The sequence below is a fragment of the Falco naumanni genome, chromosome 4, assembly GCF_017639655.2.
Source record: "Falco naumanni isolate bFalNau1 chromosome 4, bFalNau1.pat, whole genome shotgun sequence".
Lineage (NCBI taxonomy): Eukaryota > Metazoa > Chordata > Aves > Falconiformes > Falconidae > Falco > Falco naumanni.
Genome location: NC_054057.1, coordinates 13,396,256 through 13,418,592, shown reverse-complemented (window position 1 = coordinate 13,418,592; position 22,337 = coordinate 13,396,256). Strand labels below are relative to the sequence as shown.

The window sequence follows — 22,337 nt, the reverse complement described above, 5'->3', positions numbered from 1 at the left end:
GGGCGGGGCCCGGCTCGGCCCGCCTGTCACAAAGGAGGCGCCGCCGGCGGGACAGCGAGCGCGGCTGCGACAAGCTTCGCGGGGACCTGCTGCGCGTGCGCTGCCGCCACCCCCGGGGAGGGCGGCCCGCCCGCGGGAACGAGCCGGTGGGGAGCGCGGCCCGGCGCCAGGTGTGCGGGGCTGTCACCGCCCCCGGGCAGCCTCTCCGCCGGGCGGCCGCTGCCACACGCCCTGAGACTCAGCCCCGCTCCTCACCCCTGGCCGCCGCCCCCCGCTCGCCCGCTCCCGGCGCGTTCTCCGGGGCTCCGCTTCCCCGCCGCAGGCACCCATTTGTGAAGTCGGTCCGTGTAGGCCTCTGTTACTCTTGTGACGTACGGAATTAGACTCTATAACTCGAAAGTTATAAAGTAGGTATGTTCGTTGCGCGCAGATGCACGGGGGGGGATCGCTCCTCCACAAGCGTGCATGCCCGAAGTGACGAACCATCCCACATTTATACAATGAAACAAATGAATATTCAATTAACGCCTATACATATTCGTTACCTAAACCCGCTTCGTATGTTAATTAGCTTATCAGTCCTTTGCCTGGAATGTGGTGGTCTTGCAGGTTTGTAGGTGATTCATGTCCTTGTGACCATCCCATCTTCTCCAGCAAGGAGACTTAGCACTCCCTCCCTCTAGATAGCATTGGAATGTCTCTCATCCTTTTCTCATTCTTTTTTAAATAGCCCCTTTGTTAGAGGAAGAGGGGCAGGCGTCTCCCCTTTGTTAGAGGAAGAAGGGCAGGCGTCTCCTCAAAACTGTAGTTGTCTCCTCAGAGCTGTGTGCCTATGTGACCAGACACCGCACCCATGACCAGTCACCATACCCACATTCCTGGGCAGACATATACAATCACAATCGATGTCCATTGTCCCCATTTCACACTATTTCTCCATATCACTTGCTAGGGCAAATGGTTACTTAACATGTGGGGCTGGAAGGTTGCTTTTATTGTACAAATTTGAAAATGAAGCCACATGATTCAGTCTTGAATTCCTCTAGGAAACCAAGGGCTAACCTTTTGCTTACAATCTTGAGAATTTCCTTTTAACCAGGATTTTATCAAAAGGCTTATCTTTTCTGCTCAGTCACATTATAGGGCTTCTCTGTTCCCCCTGTGCGTTTTTGGCACTTCTTCCTCCGGCACACACCAAGAACTGCAGCAGCTCATACCTTGCAGGCAGCAGAGGCTCAGCACCGAGGTCAGATAGGTAGGTCCTTGGGTCAGAAATTGTCCAAAGATGACAAAACAGCCAGACTTGCTCTGTCTGCACCCAAAAAAACAGGAGAGCAGGCAAAGACGAGTGTCCAGCACCCGCCCTTTCCAGAAGCAGTGCTCTCCCCCCTTTCCCAGCCTTTTGCCAGTACTGGTAGCAGAAAGCTCAGCCGCTGCTGCTGCCCCAGCTCTGCATCTTCCTGGGGCAAGATCTGCCCTTCGGGGCTGAGAGGCTGTTCTGCCCAAGCTCCTGCTCTGGCTGGGGCTAGTTATCTTTTTGTTCACCATGGCTGTAACCAAGGAACGACCAGCCTAACTGAGTGCCTATCTAAGTGAGTATTCTCCAAAAGGAATGAGGCACTCGGTGGTGATTTGCAGGCAGGAGATGGTTCTCTGGAAATCAAATAACTTTGCTACATGAAGCATGCTCCCAGGACTTTAGACAATAGCAGTGTCCACAGAACCGGTTGCTTCCCTTTCCACAGCCCATCACATTGGGTCTCCAACAGCTACTGTGGTAGCAAGGTGGCAAGGTGTTCCAGTGGAGAAGCCACGTTAGTGCTGGCTGCTCATCCACAGCTTGACCCACAGCTCGAGGTTCTAACAGAGCCTTGGTATACACTCACCTTTATGGAAATGGTTTGTATTGCTTCCTACCTAGACCATAAATGATCTTGATTATTTCTTGATTCTACTGTAAGTGGAAGGCTGGAACTGTACATGCCAGCTCTTCCTCTTTTTCCTTCATGAATCAGAAGCAAATAATCAAAGAGTAAAGTTGCTCACAACGGCAAAGGCAGCAGTATTGGGGAAAGATCTTCCTTATCCTCTAGGTTTGTAAAAAAACTCATTTTGGCTGAAAGTTTCTTGCATGTCACTTACTTCAAAGGTTTTAGCCAACTCCTTAGCCAGCTCTTGTTTAATTACAATTCAATTTTCATTCCTAGGAGGCTGGCCTGAGTCTTAGCCTCTGATGATGTCTCACTTGCCAAAAGCCATTCTGAATCCATGTCATAATGTGTCTTTTATACCAGCTCTACTCCATTCAGATCCAGTAGATAGATTTGCTCATCTCCCTTTTCAAGTGTACCTTTATTAATAAAACAATTATTCTGCTACAAGATCACATATTCTTCTGCCATAATCTGATTCTGATCATAGCTGATTTTATCTATAATCTAACTCCAGGAACAAAAGGGAATGGGCATACAGGGCATGCTTAAATTCTGGAACGAAAATGCTTATCAGTCTTCTACCCATAAGGTGCATCACTGAAAAAATGGCATATGAAGAATCCATTGAAAATACATAACGGTTACACTAGAAATAAACCAAGCAGGAGAGGGAGGGAAAACATCAGGAGAATACAGGACAGGAATATACTTTTTGCTAAGATGTACATATAGAAGATCTGGCTACAGCCCCCATTGTGATTCCAGCTCCTGAGAGTTACACAAACATTAATGCACACATTCAGGACATTTGCATTATTCCAGCGGGACTTTTTCATTGCTGTGATCTTAAAATGTTCTAGCAATTAAGCCTAATAGAAAAAGAGCAATCACTGATACAAATACCAATTCTTAAAATGTCTGATCGAGTTTACATTTTAAATCGAAAACTACAGGCTCTCTTCACCATTTTTTCTGTAATTTCTGCCTTCATTGTTCTCTACGATAACTTTACCATAGTTTCCTGGAGTAAAAAGAAAATAAATATTTGATACTATATTTCAGCTTTAACTATTTTTTACTTAGTAAGACTGCAAAGTTGGTCTGTGTCTTTGGGAGCCTCTCTGCTAAATGAAAGATGGTTCAAACACGGAAAACAGCTAGAGATGGCTTAGAGGATACACTAACGTGATATAATTTGTATGTACTTCAATCATGTCTTACTGAGCTTTTTCAGGTAATATTAATACATTGTTGTAATATATTGTTAGCTTTAATGCAGTAATGAGTATACGGTATTCACAATTTGGGGGGGGGGGGGAAATGCACTTTGGAGGGAAAGATGGGCTCAGATTAGGCCCATTTCCTAAGGGTATAAACTATGGAGAAGGGCTGAGGAAGAGAGGAAAATAGGAGTGGCAGTAAGGTAAGTATAAGGTTGCTTATATTCTTATCTACGTATACAGATTAGAGGATTAATCAATTTGCTAAGGCAGCAGGTACACTAATCACAAAGCATATTGATTAGAATGCCACTTTCTAGCCATTACCATTAATAAGCCGTCTAAACATATAAGAGAGGAAAATCTTAATATGCATTTGAAAAGGAAAGAGCAATAAATATGCAAATTAATGTCAGAAGGATAGTCTACAGAGAGTGAATGGCATGGGAAAGAAACAAAGTTAATCTTGCAGCAGCAACCTGTTTTTGCTTCTTTGGATTTTGAAAAATAATACAGAAAAATAATACCGCAGTACAGCAGGTTTTTACTCCTGCAATCCTGGGCTTTTATCTATCCCTTGAAATGATGCAGAGAATATTATAACCCACAAATATGAGGACCATGTAAACACTGTTAAGGTTTGATTTTCATATGTCACCAAGGAGAAACAAGGTGCTTGATAATGTTTTGTGATATGTTTTTTACCACACACCTTGGGTAAGGGGGAAAAGTATCACAGAGTATTGTGAGATGCATGTCATGAAAGATGACGAAATACTTGAGGCCTTCAGGCAACAGGAATTAAGAATGTTATTAATAGTTGAGGAATCCTGTCAACGGAGGGTACGTTTATAATGGAGACAGATTTCTTAATACAATTTTGTGACCTCCAGGAGCAAATCTTCCTGTTATTACACCATTGACAGATTTCCCTTTCTCTCCCTAGTAAGCTCTAAATACCATATAAATTATATTTGTAAAGACATTACAGCTGTTCACTGCACATCTGTGAAAATAAAGGATTAATCACTGAGCAAATAGCGTAGTAATAAATGGCAGTAAATAGCTGCGGTACATTTGTTATGTGAAGTCCATTTCAGACCATCTGTTTTTGATCTTTTCAAGAGGAAATCTTCATGAGAAAATACCCACAGAAACTGGCGAGGTGATTCTGCTTTAGCAGATAATACTCCTAGCAATAATTTTATTGGTGCTGCACAATAGATAGTCAATCTGTTCACTCAAAAGCTTACTCAAATATTTCAGAGCTGGTTTTTTTTTTTTCTGCCTGTCCTCACTCAACATGGTATAATTTAGCAAAAGACTTTTGTCCATGGGATGGATTTCATAATCAAATAAATATATCATTCTTGCAATGCAGCTGCTTCTGAATTCCCTGTGGGAATACAGCCTTCTATTCAGTTCAACAATTGCCTAATTTTCTCTAATTTAAATTAACTCTCAGGTGAACGCTGATATTTTCCAGACCACCAAGAAAAAAACAACCAACTTTTCCAAAATGTTTCACAAGTCTCTGAAATAAGGGACTGTGAGCTAGTTGACATTAGAAAGTTTTATGATTCACTAGTTGACATGGTGTCAGCTGCCAACAGTTTTGTCTATCGACTTAAGTCTAGGCTACTAAGCCCTCTGAGCTATCGATATCCCTTTTTCTATTGGAGCAATGGATTTAAACGCTGAATTTTCCTACTTCTAATCCATGAAGAAAAAAACGGTTGAAACCCCGAAAGAAGCCAGGTAGCCTCTGACACACACTGGAACACAGGGAAAGCTGCAGGTGTGGGGGGACCGACGGGGAGCTGGAGCCGTGGTGGGATCAGCAGGCGGCCAGGACCCCACTTGTAACTATGTTTATTTTGCAGTTGCAATGTTGCAAACAGAACCTTTCCCTACACTCAGTTGCAACATCTGACCTGTAACGCGTTGCTCAGCTTGTCGCGACAGGGACAATCCTGAAGGGACTGAACTAAGGTGAACAATAGGTTCTCTCCTGCATACCTGCAACACTGCAGCTGTTGTGTGCCCTTACGGCTCACTGATGTCAACGTCCTTCAAGCATCCCCTTGCAGGAAGAGCCTGAGGTAACTCGCTGGCACAGTCCAGTACCCACAGCGTGTTGTGTTTACGTGGCTGTCACGGTGGGAGTCTATACACCGCCCCAGCCACGAGCAGCCTGTGCAGCTGCGGGTTACGAGAGCGAGTATGGCTGGGGGTGAAGTGTCCCTGCACCAGACCCGAGGGACGGAGCTCATCTCCTCGGCCACCGGCCGCACTCACTGCCGTTAGAGGGCAGGCACGGTACCTTCCCTGCCACGTCCTGCTGCGGGCACTCTACTTATGGACGTCAGCGGGAACTGCCGGCCACGGCCACGCAGCTTTCCAGCTTCCCATGCGTTCCTGTTCGGAGCCCGACGGTGAACGTTTCCGGGCAGGCCCTCCCGGCCCTCACGCAGCCCGCCTCGCTCCCCGGCAACGCGCTGTGGCTGTCCCCGCCGGCCTGGCGGCAGATCGACGCCCTGAGGCCGAGCCTCCTCGTCCGAGCGAGGCCCGCCCCGCCTGGCCTGGCCGCCCCGCCTCTCCCGCCCGCCCCGCCTCTCCCGCGCCCCGCCCCCGGCGGCCGAGGAGGCGGGCAGGGGGCGCGCGGCGGCGCGCTGGGCCGGGCCGGGCCGGGGGGAAGGGGCGTGGCTTCGGGCGGTGCGGAGCGGTGCGTCGCGAGGCGGGCGGAAGCGGAGCGAGCGGCGCCTGTCAGGCGGGCGCGGGCCGGGAGCGGAGGTAGCGGGCGGGTGCCGGGGGGGGCTTTGCCACGGGGCTGCCGCGTCCTGCTGGAGGCGCCGCGCCGGGCGGCACACGGGGGCGCGGCGCGGAGGAGCTGCGCCCCCCGGCTGGGGAGGGGGCGAGGAAGGGCCTCCGGCTGAGCGGGGTCGACGCGAGGCTGGCGGGGGCCCGGCAGCCCGTGTGGGGAGACGGGGCGGCCCCGCCGGGCGGGTGCGGGTGGAAGCGCCGGGCTTGGCCGCGGGGGGCGAAGGGGGAGGCGGGGGGCCGCAGCCTGGCTGCGCCTGCCGGGCGAACCCCGGGTTTCACCTCGCTTGAGCGCCCCGCTTTGAGCTCCCCCTCCCTCGGGCTCGCCCCCCGCTGCGGGGCAGGTTTATCCTGCTGGCTTCGGCCGTGCTTCTGTGCAGCCGCCAGCCCCCCCTGCGCCCCCCGTGCCCGCGCTGCCCTTGCGCAGCGGGTCGTGCTGCGGGGCTGCCCGGGCGCTGCCTGCAGGTCGGTCCCCCGGGGTGCTGCTCCCTGAGCTCCGGTTACCGGCGGCAGCGCGGATCTCCGGTGGCTGGTGGCGGGGCCACCGCAGAGCCCGCTGGCAGCTGCTCGGGTGCGGGGTGTGCCGCTGCCCGCCGCGGCTGAGCGTTCCCTTCGGCTGGGTAACCACCGCTGTGGTGCAGTGCCCTTGCGCGGGGAGGGAGCCCTGAAGGAAACAAGGGTTTGCTGGTTTCCTTCCTCGTGTGCAGTGGTCTTCCTGTCATAAACTATGACTGCAGTGACTCGGCAAGATTGATGCCGTGCTGGTAGTGTAAGGACTTAACTTTCGAAGAGGTAGAGCATGCATACAGGGATGTGATGGCACTTAGGAGGAGGAAATTTTCTTTGTTTGCTTAATTCCTGTTCAAGCAAAGGCAAGATCCTTAACAATGTTAGGTGAAGTGATCTATTGGCACTAACAGCTTTACATAAAAAAAAATTTTGTTTTGCTTTTTGGATATTATATTGTATAAAACTTCTTGACAGCAAGAGTTGTGGAATAATGCTTCCTTCTTACAGTACAATAAAACGGCTTTTATATGTAACATCTGATGATGTTTTAACTACATTTTTGATCCTGCATTAAATTTATTTCACTATATACTGTTATCTCTCCTTATTTCTATAGCACCGTTAATCATTCATTATTAATCAACTTTCTTTTCAGTTTCTTAATCTAACATGGTAGCATCCTGTAAATTCTCTTTCATGTATCTTGTAACCTAAAAGATACTGACAACTAGAATGGAGCGTAGTTTTTGTGTTTCTGTACCACAAAGAAAAGCAGAAAGAATTTTTGTTCTGTCCTATGACATAATATGGGGTTTCTTAGTGCAATGTAGGTCAGGTTAACAACTGGGGGGCACAGGGGTTGTTGTTGTTTGGGGTTCTTTTGGTTGTTGTTTTGCCACCTCAGTGGGTGAATTAGGGGCTGGGGAACAACACAGTTTTTCACTGTGAAAAGTGAGCTTTGTAGAAATTGTGACTTTTTTTTTTCAACAGAACCTTCAGAGTATTAACATGCTGAGCGTGATGCATGTGATTTGTTCTAACTAATGTGTTTATTTTGGAGCAAATGTCATGAATTGCATTCTCGCTCATGAGAATATTAAAGAAAGTAAACAATATGAAGAGGATAGTACTTTGTAAGTAGCATCTTATTCTAGTGTTGCAAGTGGAGCAACTGCAGTTTTAGATCAGATGTAGAAATTTATTGCTACCTTTGTTCCCGTTTTGACTGCTGGAGACTCCCATGTGTATAAAGCCTGAATTATTCTGGCCTCTTTTTGTTATTTTATGTGTTAGAATATATAATTTTTAATAATTCATTTTGGGTACTTGAGATCTCTAGAGGGTTAAGTAATTATGCTGGAATTCCTTTGGTCTAGTAAATAGGTCTTTTTCCTAAAACTTTTACAGTTGGAAAGAAAGCTCCTTGTTTTTTTTTTTTTTTTAAGCTTGTGTAGTCTCTGCTTTTAGGGATTTTGTTTGGCTTTTAGCTTCTTGAAGGAGGCATTGGTATTAGTTAATCATATACTGTGATTTAGCGTGGGGATTGAACGTCATTTAACTGCTAAAAGTAAGATATTTTCCTGGGAGTTCATGATCACTTGTACGTTTTCCAAGAATAGTTAAGGGTGCTAGTTTTTGTATCTTGCCCAAACTGTAAGTAGGATAAATGCATGCTGTCAGCTTAAATTGTCAGCTGTGTAGTCAATGTATCTGAAGACTAGTAAGTGTCAAAAACAGTCATTAAATTGTTTGACTAGCTGTCAAAAATCTGTGGGGTTCGGTCATGCAAATGAATGTGTTTTGTCCTGATACAAGTTTACTGCTAAAATGTACTTCATATGGTATTTGTTATTTGACAAATTCTTTCACCTGTGATTGAAAACTTGTACCATTAGATGGGCTGGGTTTCCTCAACTAAGCATTATTAATAGTCTTCTAAATTTTCTTTTATGATTAGCAACTTTACAAAAATTATTTGTGTTACCATTTGCCAATTTAAAAGGTTAATTTTGGATTGCTCAGAACTAAATAGGTACTTTGCCTATGTAAACCAGAGCTTAGACTAGAGGCCTAGACAAGAGGACTTAAAACTTACTCGACTGAAATTGGTCTCTTCAGTAATATCAAAGAAATAAGAGGCTGCCATGATATATATAATCCAGTTAAATCTTGGGTACCTTCTACTTTAACAATAAAACATGTTGCAGTGCATACCACTGTGGTGCTGTGCTTAACTACTTTCTGTCATAACCCTTACTATGCTAACATAAGCTGACAAGTCAATCTAGAAATAATAAAAAGATGTAGAAGAAGAGATCTTACCTGTCGTGAATATTTCCTCCAGTGATATTTTTCTAAAATCTTCAACTGGATCAGCCTCCTGGGAAGGAGCATGAATTTGAGGCCCGGTCTGTATTGTAGTTTTGCCACCGAAACGTACTTTGCTGGACACCTTGCACACGTCCATACTCAGTTTAAATTCTGCAGGTTTCTTGAAATAAAACCAGACAAGCTAAATTCTTCCTCTCTCCCCAGTGGTACAAGCTTTCGTGTTAGCCTTCTATCAGAATTGTGTTTGTGTGGATGCTGCACTGCGTCTACATGTACAACCAGTTCTGCAGGACCGATCTCTCCAGCATTGCAACCATTGCTTTGTTAGTTGACTCCCCCCTCCCCTCCTCTTTTAATTCTCTTTAATGACACCCCCCACTTCCTTTTAGTTCTCTTTAAAATGTTCAGTGAAAATCTCTCTTCTCAGTACCCTACATTTATCATCTTGCAGGTATGGCTCTCTAAACTAGCTAAAATTAGCTAAACATTATCATCTCAGAGGGAAGTTTTGGAGGCCTAGGGGCTTTGGAAAGAGTGGTGCAAACACAGCTGTGGAATTTCACAAGGGAGTGGAGGTACTAGCTGGGACTTCGCAGGGGAGTACTTGTCATAGCCTAGTGTTCAAATGCAATGAAAAAAATGTGGCAATCTTACCAGGGAAATGGGAAGCTAAAAAGGTAACTCGTGCTCTGTCATAACTGCGGTTCTTACGAGCAAGGGTCCTACGTGTGACCTGACCGGCAGCAATAAAGCATAAAGAAAAACAGAGAAGTGTCCCAGATGGAATGAAGCTGAGATTTTCTTGGGTTCTGTTTTTTTAAGAAGCTGATACAGAGACATAGAAACATTTTGAGGCCCAGATGGACCCAGTGGGAGGAGGGGAACTTCAGCAAGTATAACATGCTGTCCCCATTGATATCTGCTTTCTTTAGTTTTCTTCACAACTCTTGCCAAGTCATTTCCCTTCTCAAAATCTTGAATCTTGGCTGACTGCCCACAGGCAAGGAACCTTCTGTTTTTAAATAGTTGGTTTATTTTAAAAGTGTTCACTGGCAGTAGTAGGCAAAATATAGGAGGGAGGCACTGAAAAAAAGCCAGGATACTTTAAGGTATCAAAAAGTACTTAAGCAGTCTCCTTAGATGTAATGCAAATTAAAAGCAATCGTGGACAGAAAGTGTAAAATAAAAACAATGCAAATAGGACTACAATTAATTCAAATTAGAAGCAAGTTACCAGTATTTCTAAAATAGACAGGCAAAAGGTAGTCTGGTGTTTGGGCACTCAGATAATTTTATACCAGAGCCACTGTAAACTTGATGTGTGGGTTGTCAAGTCTAAAGCAGTATGTTTTTGCTTTCAACTCAAAGTCCAGCAACAAAACAAATAGGTTGTGAGCTTTTCTTAGAAGCCTGTAAGAGGTTAAAACTCTTCCTGGTTTAAGGTACGTTTGAGGTTGTCCCAGCAGCTTGTAGGCAGTGACAACATCTGTCTGCTTGGTGAGCTGTGACTTTTGTTGGCCCAGAATACCCTTTGGCTGCATTGAGAGACAGGGACTGGTGGGAGCATGCAAGATTTTCGTTCTTTGTTGCAGCACTGTAGAAGAATAGCTATTCTTGATAGTTAGTTACCCGTTTTTTCTATTCTCTTAAACCTCATGGCTTTCTATGATTTCACGATATCCATTAAAGGTATTCCCTGAAAGGCAGGTAGCAATAAGGCAAAGAGATAATATTTTTTTTTTCCTAGTTCCTTGGTTAATTGCAAGTCTAGGGCGTGCAGAGACAGGGAATGAAGGAACATATGCTGTGGGATAAGGTATAAAGATAGATAGATGTCCTGGAAAAGACACCAAGCACTAGGCAGACTCCTTTGGCAGCACATCCCAAAAGTGGTACAGAACCACTAAAACCTGTGGTCCAGCAGCTGTCATACTGATAGGGCAGCCTTTTATTTTGCTAGACGTATGCCGCCTTACCTATCCTTAAGGTGGCAGCGTGTTGTATAGTGCTATTCTTTTTGCTTGAGCCTAGCAGGTAGTGATATAAATTCTCTCTTCTATTGACTGATCTATGATGCAGCCTCAAAAGACCCTCAAGTCTCATCAGCCCACGGATACAGCATTTTGATGCGCTTTGTTGTGTCAGGCATTGCTGAGGTTTTGTTGATAGGGTATCCTTCTCTTTTCCATCTCTGCTGGTGACATTTTTCCGTTGAGCAAATTTTACAGCAATGATCATAGGAATACTTAACAAGCTGAGAGCTGATCTTGTCAAAATACAGCTGCAACATGGTTTCACTTGTCTGGGGACATGCACTGCTGTTAATTGTTTGCTTCCAAGTATGATGTTCTGCTCTTTTATGGTTCTATGCAGCTGTCTGAATGAACCTGATTAATGAACCTGGGAACCAAAAGGTAGTGTTGTTCTGCCAGTCACCAGTACCTAGGTGCCGGTACAGGAAAATGGTTTTATTGACATCTTGTCAAGAACTCATGTGCTGTTAAAGATACGAGGATTGTGGTTCTTCCTTGGGCACCAGTTTAAAATATGAATTATGTGGGTAAGATGATTTATTAAACGGTGTTATGTCTAGGAATAGAGAACTGAAGTTTCTGTGTATTGCGAGGAGTTACGGTCCTATGTAACAGGACACGCTTTCCTTCTTTGGGCACCTCTTTGTCAGCTGCACTTCATGCCAATTTTTCTCCTGCTGCTAAACCAACCAACAGTCATCTAAGACTGCAAATTACCAGAATGCAGACATCATTTTTGGTGTTCCAGAAAGTCTCAGCATGTAACTTTTGGGCTTCTTGGTGCTTATTTCATTGCCCCTGTCTTCAAAGATTAAATTGGTCAGTGGAAACATTCTATGCGTTTTTGTGTGTCAGTCATTCTTTAGACTTCCCATATTCATTGCTGCACAGCGACTGTGCTAGCAGGCTTCCAAATAACATAGAACTAGCTTTTCTGCTCTTGGAATGGTAAGCACAATGTCTGCCAGCTGAGTAATGGTGATGCTCAAAGTTTTCTGTTGGAAAACAAAAGATTTTGGAGGATGCAGAGGTAAATGGGCTGGGTGGAGCACACTCTAAATAGATAAAAATAAGGAAACTGGTAGGATACAGTTGATAGAACAGTGGAAATATTCTCTGGTGTTCTGTACTGCCCTGTGATTTTTGTCTTCCTGAAACATTTGTTGGCTGTTGTAGAGGTGTATCATCACGTCTGTTTACAGCACAGCTTATTGTTTACTAATACTGTACCCTCACTGTACTCAGAGTTGTTTCTCATATAGACATAATTTTAATATGCTAATTTAAAATCCTTAATAACTTCATAAATTTGTTAGGCTACCACTGAGATTGTAATAAATTCCTATTTCATACTGTACAATTATTTAATAGTAATTATTACTGTCAGCTTTTATTTATACTGTCCTAATTTCTGTCTGCTGTCTGTTGCATGACAAGTTTTTTTACCCCTCTGTCCTCTGTCTGTAGTTGGATGCAGTCTCCTATGACTGTATCTGGCTTTTTCTTTTTTTAAATCTCTGTCATGATAAATCACTTCTTGTGTTTATACGGTTAGTAATAACAACTCATTGCAAAGCTAGACTTGCTTTTGAATTTCCTCTATTGTGTTGTTGATAATAATTTGGCAGTGATCATAATTTGGCAGATAAGTATTATGGTAGTAAGTAATAGATTGATTAAAATTCCTGTTTATCAAGGCTGCTTTCTTAATATAGTAGTTCGTTAGAGACCTATATAGGTCTCTAGGGTATCTCTGAAGAACAACTACCTGAGTATTCGCCATTCTAGTTTTCAAAATGTATAACCAAAGAGGTGAATTTATTGGACTATATATTAACAATACTATTTTCAGTGCATTTTTCTTGACTTTATCCTTCAAGTCTTTTTGATCCTTGAACAGAATGGGATTCTCAGGCTTCAGCTTTCTTTATTCTTCGCCTCTTGTTGATTCTGTTTTGTTAGTTTTTTGCTAAAGCTGCTTACTAGTAACTACCAAAAATACCGGACGGGCCTGCTGCTTTCTTTTCCTCTTACAAATAATCATCTTCATCTGTCCTATACATTTTTCAAAACTAGAAGGTACCTACCATGTTTGCAGCACAGTTGTAAATTTACCAGGCTGGTGCTGATAACCACTTCTAGTGGTTTAGGAAGGCTGAGATCTCTTGGGTGGAATAGAAAAATGATGACAAATATGTAGTGGTCTTTCATGAGGTGACTTGACTAGAAGAACTGACGGTGCTGTAGGGTGTGTTGTAATCTTTTAAGGGTTTGAGTAAGCCTTGTTTTCACGATACCCCAGGGTTGTTTCAGAGGGTGTATGAGGCATTCCTTTGCCTTACAGACTGTTGCGTTTTTTGTGTTCTACATGAATATAATCTCTGGGTTTTGCTGGGAATAAGTAAAGCAGCATCTGAGGAAGACTTTGCAACAAAATTCAAGTATGGTGTTTTCTAAGTGTGGGCTGGTTTCTGTGGAGAAGGGTCAGTATTCAGACTGAAGTCCAATGCTAATGTTTAAGTAGCATCAGAGATCCTGGAACTTTGCTTTATTACAGAAAATATAGTAATTGATTTTCTCTTGCCTTTTCTTTGGCCCTTATTCCTTTTGTTTCATGCACTCAATTAATATAATTTAGATATGACTGATATTGGAACACAGCTCCAGAGGATAGAGACAAGATTATTTTGTTTTGGAGAGGATGAGTGCCTTAGTTCACTGCCAGACGTGTCTGTCAGTGTTTGTGGTGGTACCGCTGGACAATCCTAAATCCATGTTGGCAGTCTCTGGCAATACGTTTCTTAAACAACCAGCACTGGCAACAGCGAAGAAAACCAAACTCTTTATGTGTCTGTGAAGGGCAAACCTAGTTTCAGATCCTCTCTTCAGGAATTGCTTGTAGTTCCAAGTTCTAATGTTGCCCCTGGCTTGGGCTTGTCATTTTCAGAATAATTTAGATATGCATGTTGATTTTTAAAGAACTTTGGAAAATGGCCACTTGAATTGGTCCCTTCAGGCTGCCTATTGAAGGGATTATCTGGAAGATACTCTCTTCTTCGTGCATTCTTGGATTGCTACTTTGCCTGCGCATTTGGGTCAGGGGTTTTGTTTGATTTTTGTTTGTTTATTGTTAGGTTTTTTTGGCTGTTTTTATTTTTTGGGGGGTTGTTGTTGGTGGTGTTTGTCATGGCGTTTTTTTGGTTTTGTTTGTTTTCCTTGGTTTGGTTTTTGTTTTTTCCTTTCTGTCCTCAGATTTTCAAATTTTGTCCCGGCTGTGCTCCTTCATCTTCATGGTCCTCTTCCTTTTGTCTCAGTCTCTGTGGTTAGGAATGGTAGGAATTCCAACAAGGCATAGCTCTGATGTGCCCTTTTTCCCTGTTGCTTTCTGCAGTGCTTTGCCCTCCTTTGCCATAAAAGCCCTTTAGCTGGGGTTGAAGAGTGGTTGCCCTGGGTTCCTACTTGGGCTAAGTCGGTGTAAAGAAGAAAGTCTTGGCTTCCTTTTTCCCCTGCTCAGGGAGTAGTGTGTAAGCAGGAGTTGAGACAATGAGGGAGAAGAAAGAGACAGTCACAAGAGACAGTGTTTCTTATATCTATGCTGTTATCTCACAGGATATTACTTCTGAATTACTGAAAAGAAAGGTCCATTTTGAGGACAGGTTTTGTTTAAACTATAATGTTCTTGTAGAGAAGTGCTGACCCTTCAGGGCAACAAGAGGTAAAAGAGTATTCCAATTCATCCATTTTACTTATTGTGCTATTTTTCTCCCTAATAAGTACACCTTCTGCTCTGATAGCCTTTTTTCCTGCTTGCAAATCACACGGGTATAAGCTTGCTTTTTGTGTTTATTTGTTTGTTACTGCGCACCATGTAATGCAGGAATGGTCTTGCATGGAGCGTGTTACGGGTCACTAGAAGTGCACATTTCAGGAAGGAGGAGGGGACCGTATCTCTAGAACTTTGAAATCACGCTGGAATTCATTAAGGGAGAACGGCCTCTAAAAATGCATAGGAAAAGTGACAAGTGCATATAGTTCCCTTCACTTTGGTATACCTTACTCCCAGTTCCGTTGCCCACTGTTAGTATTTGGGTGTTATGCCATTTGCCCAGCAGGTTAAGTCCTTGATTTCCATTAGTTTCAATAGTCAGCGTGTGCACTGTGCATCAAAGATACATGGCAGAGACCCAGCCTGCAATTCTTACTGCTCCTTGGCAGGAGTTTATTCAATCTGTTCCTCTTGGCTGGGACTCTTATCCTGGCTTGTGGTCTTATTTACAGTGTGATGGCAGAGTTATTTCCACTCCAAAGCTCTGTAGTGATACTGTCTAAATGCTTCAGGACGAGATACAGCTGGAGATCTGTGGAGAACTGAACCAAAATTCTGCAAGAGCTATCTGTTATTTTTAGACTTCTTTTAAAAAAAGTAATGGGGTTGAAACTTGTCTCTCCTGGAGAGGTACTATTTGGTCTTCTGAGCCATCATGTGAATACCCTACTCCTGGACCTCAAATGTAACTATTTTTCAATATATTTGACTATTCAGGGATTATGTAGATGCATGATGATGTAGGTGCAGTTTATGCTTTAAAGTCTGAGTGCAGAGCCATGGATTTGGCAAAGAACTAGGGAAAAGAAGTTCTGGTTAGCTCATGTTTAGGGGGGATCTGTTTCAGGAGTTCTTTAACCCCACAATTCCAGATACTCGCACTGATAGTGTAGAATGTCCTTTTTTATTGTTTTCTCTCTTATTTTATGTACTCAAGATAAATTTGCGTCTTAAAGACAGTTTTGGGGGGTAGGCACACTGAACAAATTACATCCCACTGGATTTACAGTGGCGTTTCAAAGTATTGCATGTTGGCTGTCTGTCCATGTGCATGCTCATATCCCATAATTTAGGTGAAGTAAACTGTTCCTCGTCAGTGACTTGTGATTGCCACCCACATTAGTACACCAAACAGTGAAAGTAAGATTTTATGTACTGGCAGTTACTAGAAAGAATTTTACACGCGACAACTTGTTACTTTACAGCACTTTTGGTGTCCAAGTCCTAATATTGCCCCTGCCCTGGGTGGATCATGTTGAGGATAATTTAGATATGCATGTTGATTTTAGAACACCTCAAAAATTTGCCACTTGAATCGGTCAGATTGGCCTGCCTATTGAGAGGATTATCTCAAGAGTGAAGGTGAAGATAAGGGACAAGCACAAGCAGTAACGCCTGTGTTTGCAGCAGACGGTGGCACGTTGGCATAAGGCCAGTTGAACTGGCCCGCAGAGGCAATGTAAAATACCGTGGAGGTGGAGTTCTGTTTAGATGAGTACTTAGCAAGAGAAGAAATTCAGTCTCAATATTCTAATAAAAATGGAGGCCTGACTACTACTATAGAAAGTGTGGTGAGGAACCCTATTAAATGTGTCACTTCAGACTAGAAGCTCCCTCTCAAAAAAGTATTGAATAATTGGAGACATTTCAGAGGTGGCTGAAACATGAGAAATATGAGGTATCCATATGTAAAGAGACTGAAAAGATTGGATTAATTTGAGGGGGAAAAAAAAAGAGAATGATACATATGTAAATATATATATATATACACATATATGATGAATCTGGAACATCTGCTGTCACCGCCTTATAACACAAGAAGTGGGACACATTTCAGGGAGATTCCTACCAAGTGTTTTTTAAAAAGTATGTTTCAATCCATTATTGGGCATTCAAATGTATGCATTTATAATAAAATGGAAATGGATTCTGTGTTGTTCCCTAACTATTGCTTCAAGTTAGGTTGAAAAATTTATTTCTGTTTTAAAAGCATGTGGCTTGAGGCCCTCAACTTGAACCACTCCATGTGAAAATGAAGGTTCCTTTAGTCCTGCACTTTGTTTTGTTTTTTTTGCCCCCAATACAGAGCTACTGAAGATGTCTGACTTGTATTACTTCAAATTATCTGGACATTTGCTGTTTAACTGCTGAAGCTTTCCTACCACTTGTTTCTCTCATGAAGCCTTAATCTATTGAGGGATCAGAATTGCCTGCTATGGTAAGACATTTTTACAGTGGTAGTAAAATGCTAAAAGTGGATGCAATGTGCCAGTTAATTTTGGGTTTATTTCTTTACTTATTAGCAAGGCACCAGAACAACAAAAAATCTTAATGCTGTGTAAAATCAGAAGAGGATGATGCCCAACTTCTAAGTAATCAGCCAAGAAATTGTTCTGCATTTTATCTGTTTATACTTGCCCTATGCTTCTAAGTGAGGAGTAAGAATCAAGTGAATAATTTCACAAGATCCTTTTCTTGTGTGTAGATGCATGTGTAAAACTCATCAGAATGTTGTGTGTAAGTGTTTTACAAGTCTCTTCTAGATATTGCGTTTTGTTTGAAATGCATTTGGATTTAATGTCAGTCCAAATTACAATATTTAAAATATTTAAGGTGATTCATAGAAGCATGGAAGTTTTGATTTTTGGAGAATAAAAATTGGTAAAAGAGGAGGAAACCTTGTCAATAACATGAGATAGAAAGATGAATGCACTTCTCAGCAGATACAAATCCACAACTGCATGCTAGATTATGCAATAATACTGCATTTGGAAACTGGTATTTGTCCTTGACCTCAACAACTGTAGCAGTTCTTAATAACAAAGTCATATTTTACAAATTTCAGGAATCAAGACCAACTACAACATGAGAAGATGTATTCAAGATGATCCAGCCAGGAAGATTTTTCACTTCATAGAAATCTTATTTTTGTTTAATATGTAATATAATTTGACAAAGCCAAGTTCAATTACTTATATTAAAATTAAAGCACACCTCTCGCCTTCATCAGAAATGTTTCTAACGTTTTCAAGAAAAAATATGTCCCAGAAACTGAGCATGTTTTTACTAGTTTTTGGCATCATTTGGGGTTTGATGTTGCTACGCTACACTTTTCAGTATCCAAGACGCCAAAGCAGTGCTGAGTTGCGTGGACAGATATTAGATCTAAGTAAAAGATATGTCAAAGCACTGGCAGAAGAAAATAAGAATTTAATGAATGGTGGTGGTGCAGCATCTATGGCAGGATATGGTAAGAGGAAAAAATCCATACTAGTTATTTCAGTATCTTTTCCTGAAAACTCTAAAGTTACACTTTTTTTTTCTTCTTTTAAGTAATATATATTGCTCTTCAAGGGAAAAAAACTCTCTGTATTTGATTTTTGTTTATTCACTGAAGTTGAAGATTAAGAAGTGGTGCAAAATCAAGCTTGAGACATGAGACTTTTATTTTCCAGGAATTTTGTAGATATCTGCATGTGTATGACTACTGTTACTTACAGGATTAACAGTAACATTTTGCTTTTTCTGAATTTTAAGCTATTGAGGAATTAGCATGTGCTTTATGTGGGGAGGAAGTTTTAGATTAAGTCATTTCAACATTCCAGATTCTTCTTGTGCCTCATTGCTAACTTTCTGCTTTTATTTCTTAATTTTTCTTCTCTTTAAGTAGTAAAAAAGCAGCAGAAAGCAACGTAGTAGTTGAGTCTGCAGTTTTGAGACTGTAAGGCAATTATTAATTTAGCTGAATCTCCCCTTGGGTTAGAAGATAAGATCCCTTGTCTCTAGAGCTTTCGTACTTGTTGCATCGTACCCGTCTGATTTACCCGTTAACTCGATGAATATGTGACCAGTATTCACTGTCTTCTGAAATACAGGAAACATAGTTTTGAGATCTTTTAGGAAAACTATAAAAATGTCTTAATTTTAACTCTGGTCCCTCATAGCTTCTCTTGAGGGAAGGCTGCAATGAGCTTTAGCTAATCCCTTACAGGTTAGGTTTGAGGAAACTACCTGTTCTGTCATAAAGGAAAAAACATATCTGTGAAAATTTTTTTCTTTTTTCTTTTGTGAAAAAAGGCTTTAAAAGAAATACTTAATATCTATATGTATGTAAAAATGTATATTTAGGTACTTTGATCCCATTCTTAAGGAATCCTTAAAAAGGTGCGCTCTGCCAGTTCTAGGATGCTCTTTATAGGCACTCTGGTTAGAGTACAAACGGCAAAAATGCATCTGAACGCTTTTTGCTGCTGCTCAGGAACAAGGAGGCAAATCTGTGGTGACAAGATAAGCAGGAGGCAACCCAAGAGGAGAACAGTATCAAAATGGCTTAGCCTTTAATTCTTTCATTCATTAAGTTAACATTTTTGTAAGAGACTGCTTTTTCTTTTCTTCTCCCTTTCCCTCCCACTTTTTTTTTTTTTTTTTGCCTTCAAGGATTTTCTGCCTTTACTGTGTAATTACTTCTCTGTGTGATTTGTTTTAAAAAACCCTTGTGTACTGCAGCTTTCTACTGCTATATAGGTCTTACAGTGTATTTCCAAATGAGATTTGCCTTCTGAGGTTGTTTCTGAAGTTTAATTTTAAAAAAAATGAAGTCCACTGTTGATTTGCATGCTGATCATCAGACGTACAACTTGAGCAGGCGATTCCTTCCCCGGGCTGTTGAGCACAGGATGGTACTGCAGCGTGCTCAAACTGGAAAGCAGTTTTTTTGGGTTTGGTGGGTTTTTTTTCGTTTGTTTCGGTCATGTCGTTCCCTCTGTACCCCCCACAAGGTGATATCACTAAACAAGAACTAGTTAAATTTAGAGGGAGGGACTGACCTGAGACTTTTTAAAGAATTACTAAATTTACTACAGATGTTTTAATTTTATCTGGGTTACTCTTCTTTTTTCACTTTAATATCTGTGTTTTTCCTCTCCAGTTTTTCCTGTTAGTTAAGAACTGATTTGGGGTATATATGTGTGTGTGTGTGTGTCAAGGGTAAGAAAGGGGGACTGAGTGTGTCTGCCTGTGTTGGGGGGAACTTAACGCCTTGTAAAACTTGGTAAGTTTGTTCGTTTTTTCCAAGAATGAGAGAAGGTGGTGATAGGAACATTGACAACAGTGTAATTAGCTTTTGCTGAAAGGTTGTTACCTTTTTTATGTTCCAAAATAGGGTCTTTTTTTCTGCTCTTCCTCTTGTTTTTCAAATAGTATAGGCCTAAACGTATGGAATTTTTTTTCATACTTTATAGCTTGTGTAAGAAGTGGTAAGATGCTTTCTCGTAACAGATCTATCCTGCAGTAAAACTGCTACTTAGAGGAAAGCTGTTAAGGACAACCTTTTTTAATGCGGGAAAGTATTTAAAAATATTCTGTTGCTGTCCAAGGCTAAAAGGTGTCATAGCTGGGTATTGTAGTGCTGTTGTCTGGATGAAATTTGAAATACTGCCTTTAAATAGTCATTAGTCTAATGCTCCAACTAGTGGTTTTGTTCTTACACTTGAATATTTAATTGGCTTCCTTCACAGTTCACTATTATGGTGGTATCTTCCTTGCCTAAAATAACAGAGAAATGGTATTAAAGAAAAATCAAGCAGCTGTTCAATTGCACACTTGTATACTAATCTGCATTCTTTCCCAAAAAGTATAGTAGGAAGGATAGCAAGTCTTTAAGATGTGAATATGTTGAGATAGCAGTTCTTTTTCACCACACATAGTAAATAATATGATTTTGTTTTTTCCATTATTTTCAGCTGATCTTAAGAGGACGATTGCTGTTCTTCTGGATGACATCTTACAACGCCTGGTGAAATTGGAAAACAAAGTTGATTACATCGTTGTGAATGGCTCAGCAGCAAATGCCACTAATGGAACTAGCAATCAGGTGCCAGTAACTTCAAATAAACGTGTAAAATCAGCAAGCAACACTAGATAGCAAACAGGGCCACTTTGCCTTGCTGCATCTATGATGGGTAATATTTAAAACAAGCTTTTTATCTCTGGCTAGGGCAAAGCAGTAGCTGACTGTAAAAGAAGCGTAAACTATTATACTGTATGCTGGCTCTGTGTAGGCCTAACTTATGTGCATAGGTTCTCAAAGCATTATTTCATTGCCTTTGAACAGTACTTCTGAAGTGATCTTTGTTGTCTTTAAAGATATTTTGATATCATGATTTGATGTAGTATGCCATTGGATAATAACAATATACAGAAAGCAATGAGGAACTTATAGGTAGGTTTCTAAATATATTTAAGTATAAATACAACATATCATTTGGATAGGTGAGCAGTATTGTAGCTTATTCATTTTTTGTGATCTGCATTAAGCCAATGTAACTGAGGATAACACATTGTTAAATAGATATTAGAAAATGTGTATACTTATAATATTTTGTTACTCATTTACTAAAACAATATTGATGATAGCATTGGCAGTAATATTTTAAAATTGTGACCCAAAGAATGTCTTTATTTGCACTATCTGGCAGAATAGCTAGAGAGAATTTACTGTATATTTAAGAAAATTAATTATAATAGGAAGATATCCTAGGTAGTAACACTGTCCAGGTATATCTTTACGCTGGAGTTAGGGCAGTTAGATTATCAAAAGCAAATCATAATCTGTGATATCTTAGAAGATTATTTCTTACAAAGATATTTAAGTGTATGTATTTTGTAATTGCAGATAAAATTATTTAAGTGATGGAAATATGTTTTGGATATGTGAATACTGTTTATTTTTATTCATTGCGGTTTCTTTTTAACTTTTTAGTACCTTGCAATTTGTGATGAGCATAGCACACCATCTCCCTGATTTCCTTTTTTGATTAGGAGGAAAAGCAATTAAGGGAAACAAGGCATCTCTGCATTTAACAGAGATACATGTACTAAGGGTATCTTACCATGGAATATGTGAGAGCTAAGGTAATGTTTGCCTTATGTGTAAGTTAGCCTTACAGCAAAGTAAACTGCAGTGTGGGCGCACTGTATTTCAAAATGTTACGGAAGTCATATTAAAGAGAAAGTGACACTGAGCCTGTTTGTTTTGTGTTGTTTTTTGTTTGTTTTTAAATGTACTGAATATTTGAGGGGGGGGTGTTATGTTCAGGGACTTTTGCCAAAAGTGTTCTTTGAGTGGGTTTTTGGGAGGTGCTGGATGATATACTATCCAAAGTTATGTGTTCTTTCTTCTATTTCCCTGCTGACCTGCTGATATTCTGGACTGTTCTAAAGGAAAATACACTTACAACCTTAGTTCATATGCAGATGATTGTTTTCTGTCACATTTTGTGTAAACATGTACTCACTTCAATGCAGAAAGAGGAAAGGAAAATAAATTTGTAATTGTGCTTGTAAAGGCTCCTTTTTTTTTTTTTTTTAACAGTCTTGTCATTCCTGCTACATGTGCTCTAGATGTTTCTGGACTGGAAAAAATGTACATCTCTGAAGTTTAGTAGTAGTGTCTCTGGTATTCTTCCTGCATGATCACTTGAGTTGCTTTGCTTTTGAAATTCTAATGCCCTGAAATTTTCCTAAAGTTAGAGGTAAGGGGAGAAAGAAATGAAGAGAAAATAAAATTACTGGTTTAGATCTTTAATGGTGGGGACTTCACTGTTTAATCTAGGAGTGAAGAAGACAGATGCATAATTTCTTTTTAATCTGTAAGTCTCTATTG

General features: G+C 41.4%; 1 protein-coding gene across 2 annotated transcripts; it reads left to right on the top strand.

The window, feature by feature from the left end:
- Positions 1–5,878: 5,878 nt before the first annotated feature.
- CCDC126 (coiled-coil domain containing 126) lies at positions 5,879–21,696 on the top strand. Of its 2 annotated transcripts, none has more exons than XM_040591854.1 (4): positions 5,879–5,947; positions 16,761–16,892; positions 17,520–17,924; positions 20,416–21,696. In XM_040591854.1, exons 3-4 carry the CDS (start codon positions 17,687–17,689, stop codon positions 20,595–20,597), a joined length of 420 nt encoding a protein of 139 aa, XP_040447788.1. In that variant the 5' UTR covers positions 5,879–5,947; positions 16,761–16,892; positions 17,520–17,686; the 3' UTR covers positions 20,598–21,696. The 2 variants fall into 2 exon arrangements, with proteins under 2 accessions (XP_040447788.1, XP_040447790.1); XM_040591856.1 differs by lacking the exon at positions 5,879–5,947 and adding an exon at positions 14,033–15,359.
- Positions 21,697–22,337: the final 641 nt, after the last annotated feature.

What these genes read in the sequence shown, in the direction of transcription:
- CCDC126 (XM_040591854.1), top strand. Translation starts at nt 17,687, where the DNA reads ATGTTTCTAACGTTTTCAAGAAAAAATATGTCCCAGAAACTGAGCATG. An exon ending in AGCATCTATGGCAGGATATG is followed by an intron (nt 17,925 to 20,415) that starts GTAAGAGGAAAA and finishes CATTATTTTCAG; the next exon opens with CTGATCTTAAGAGGACGATT.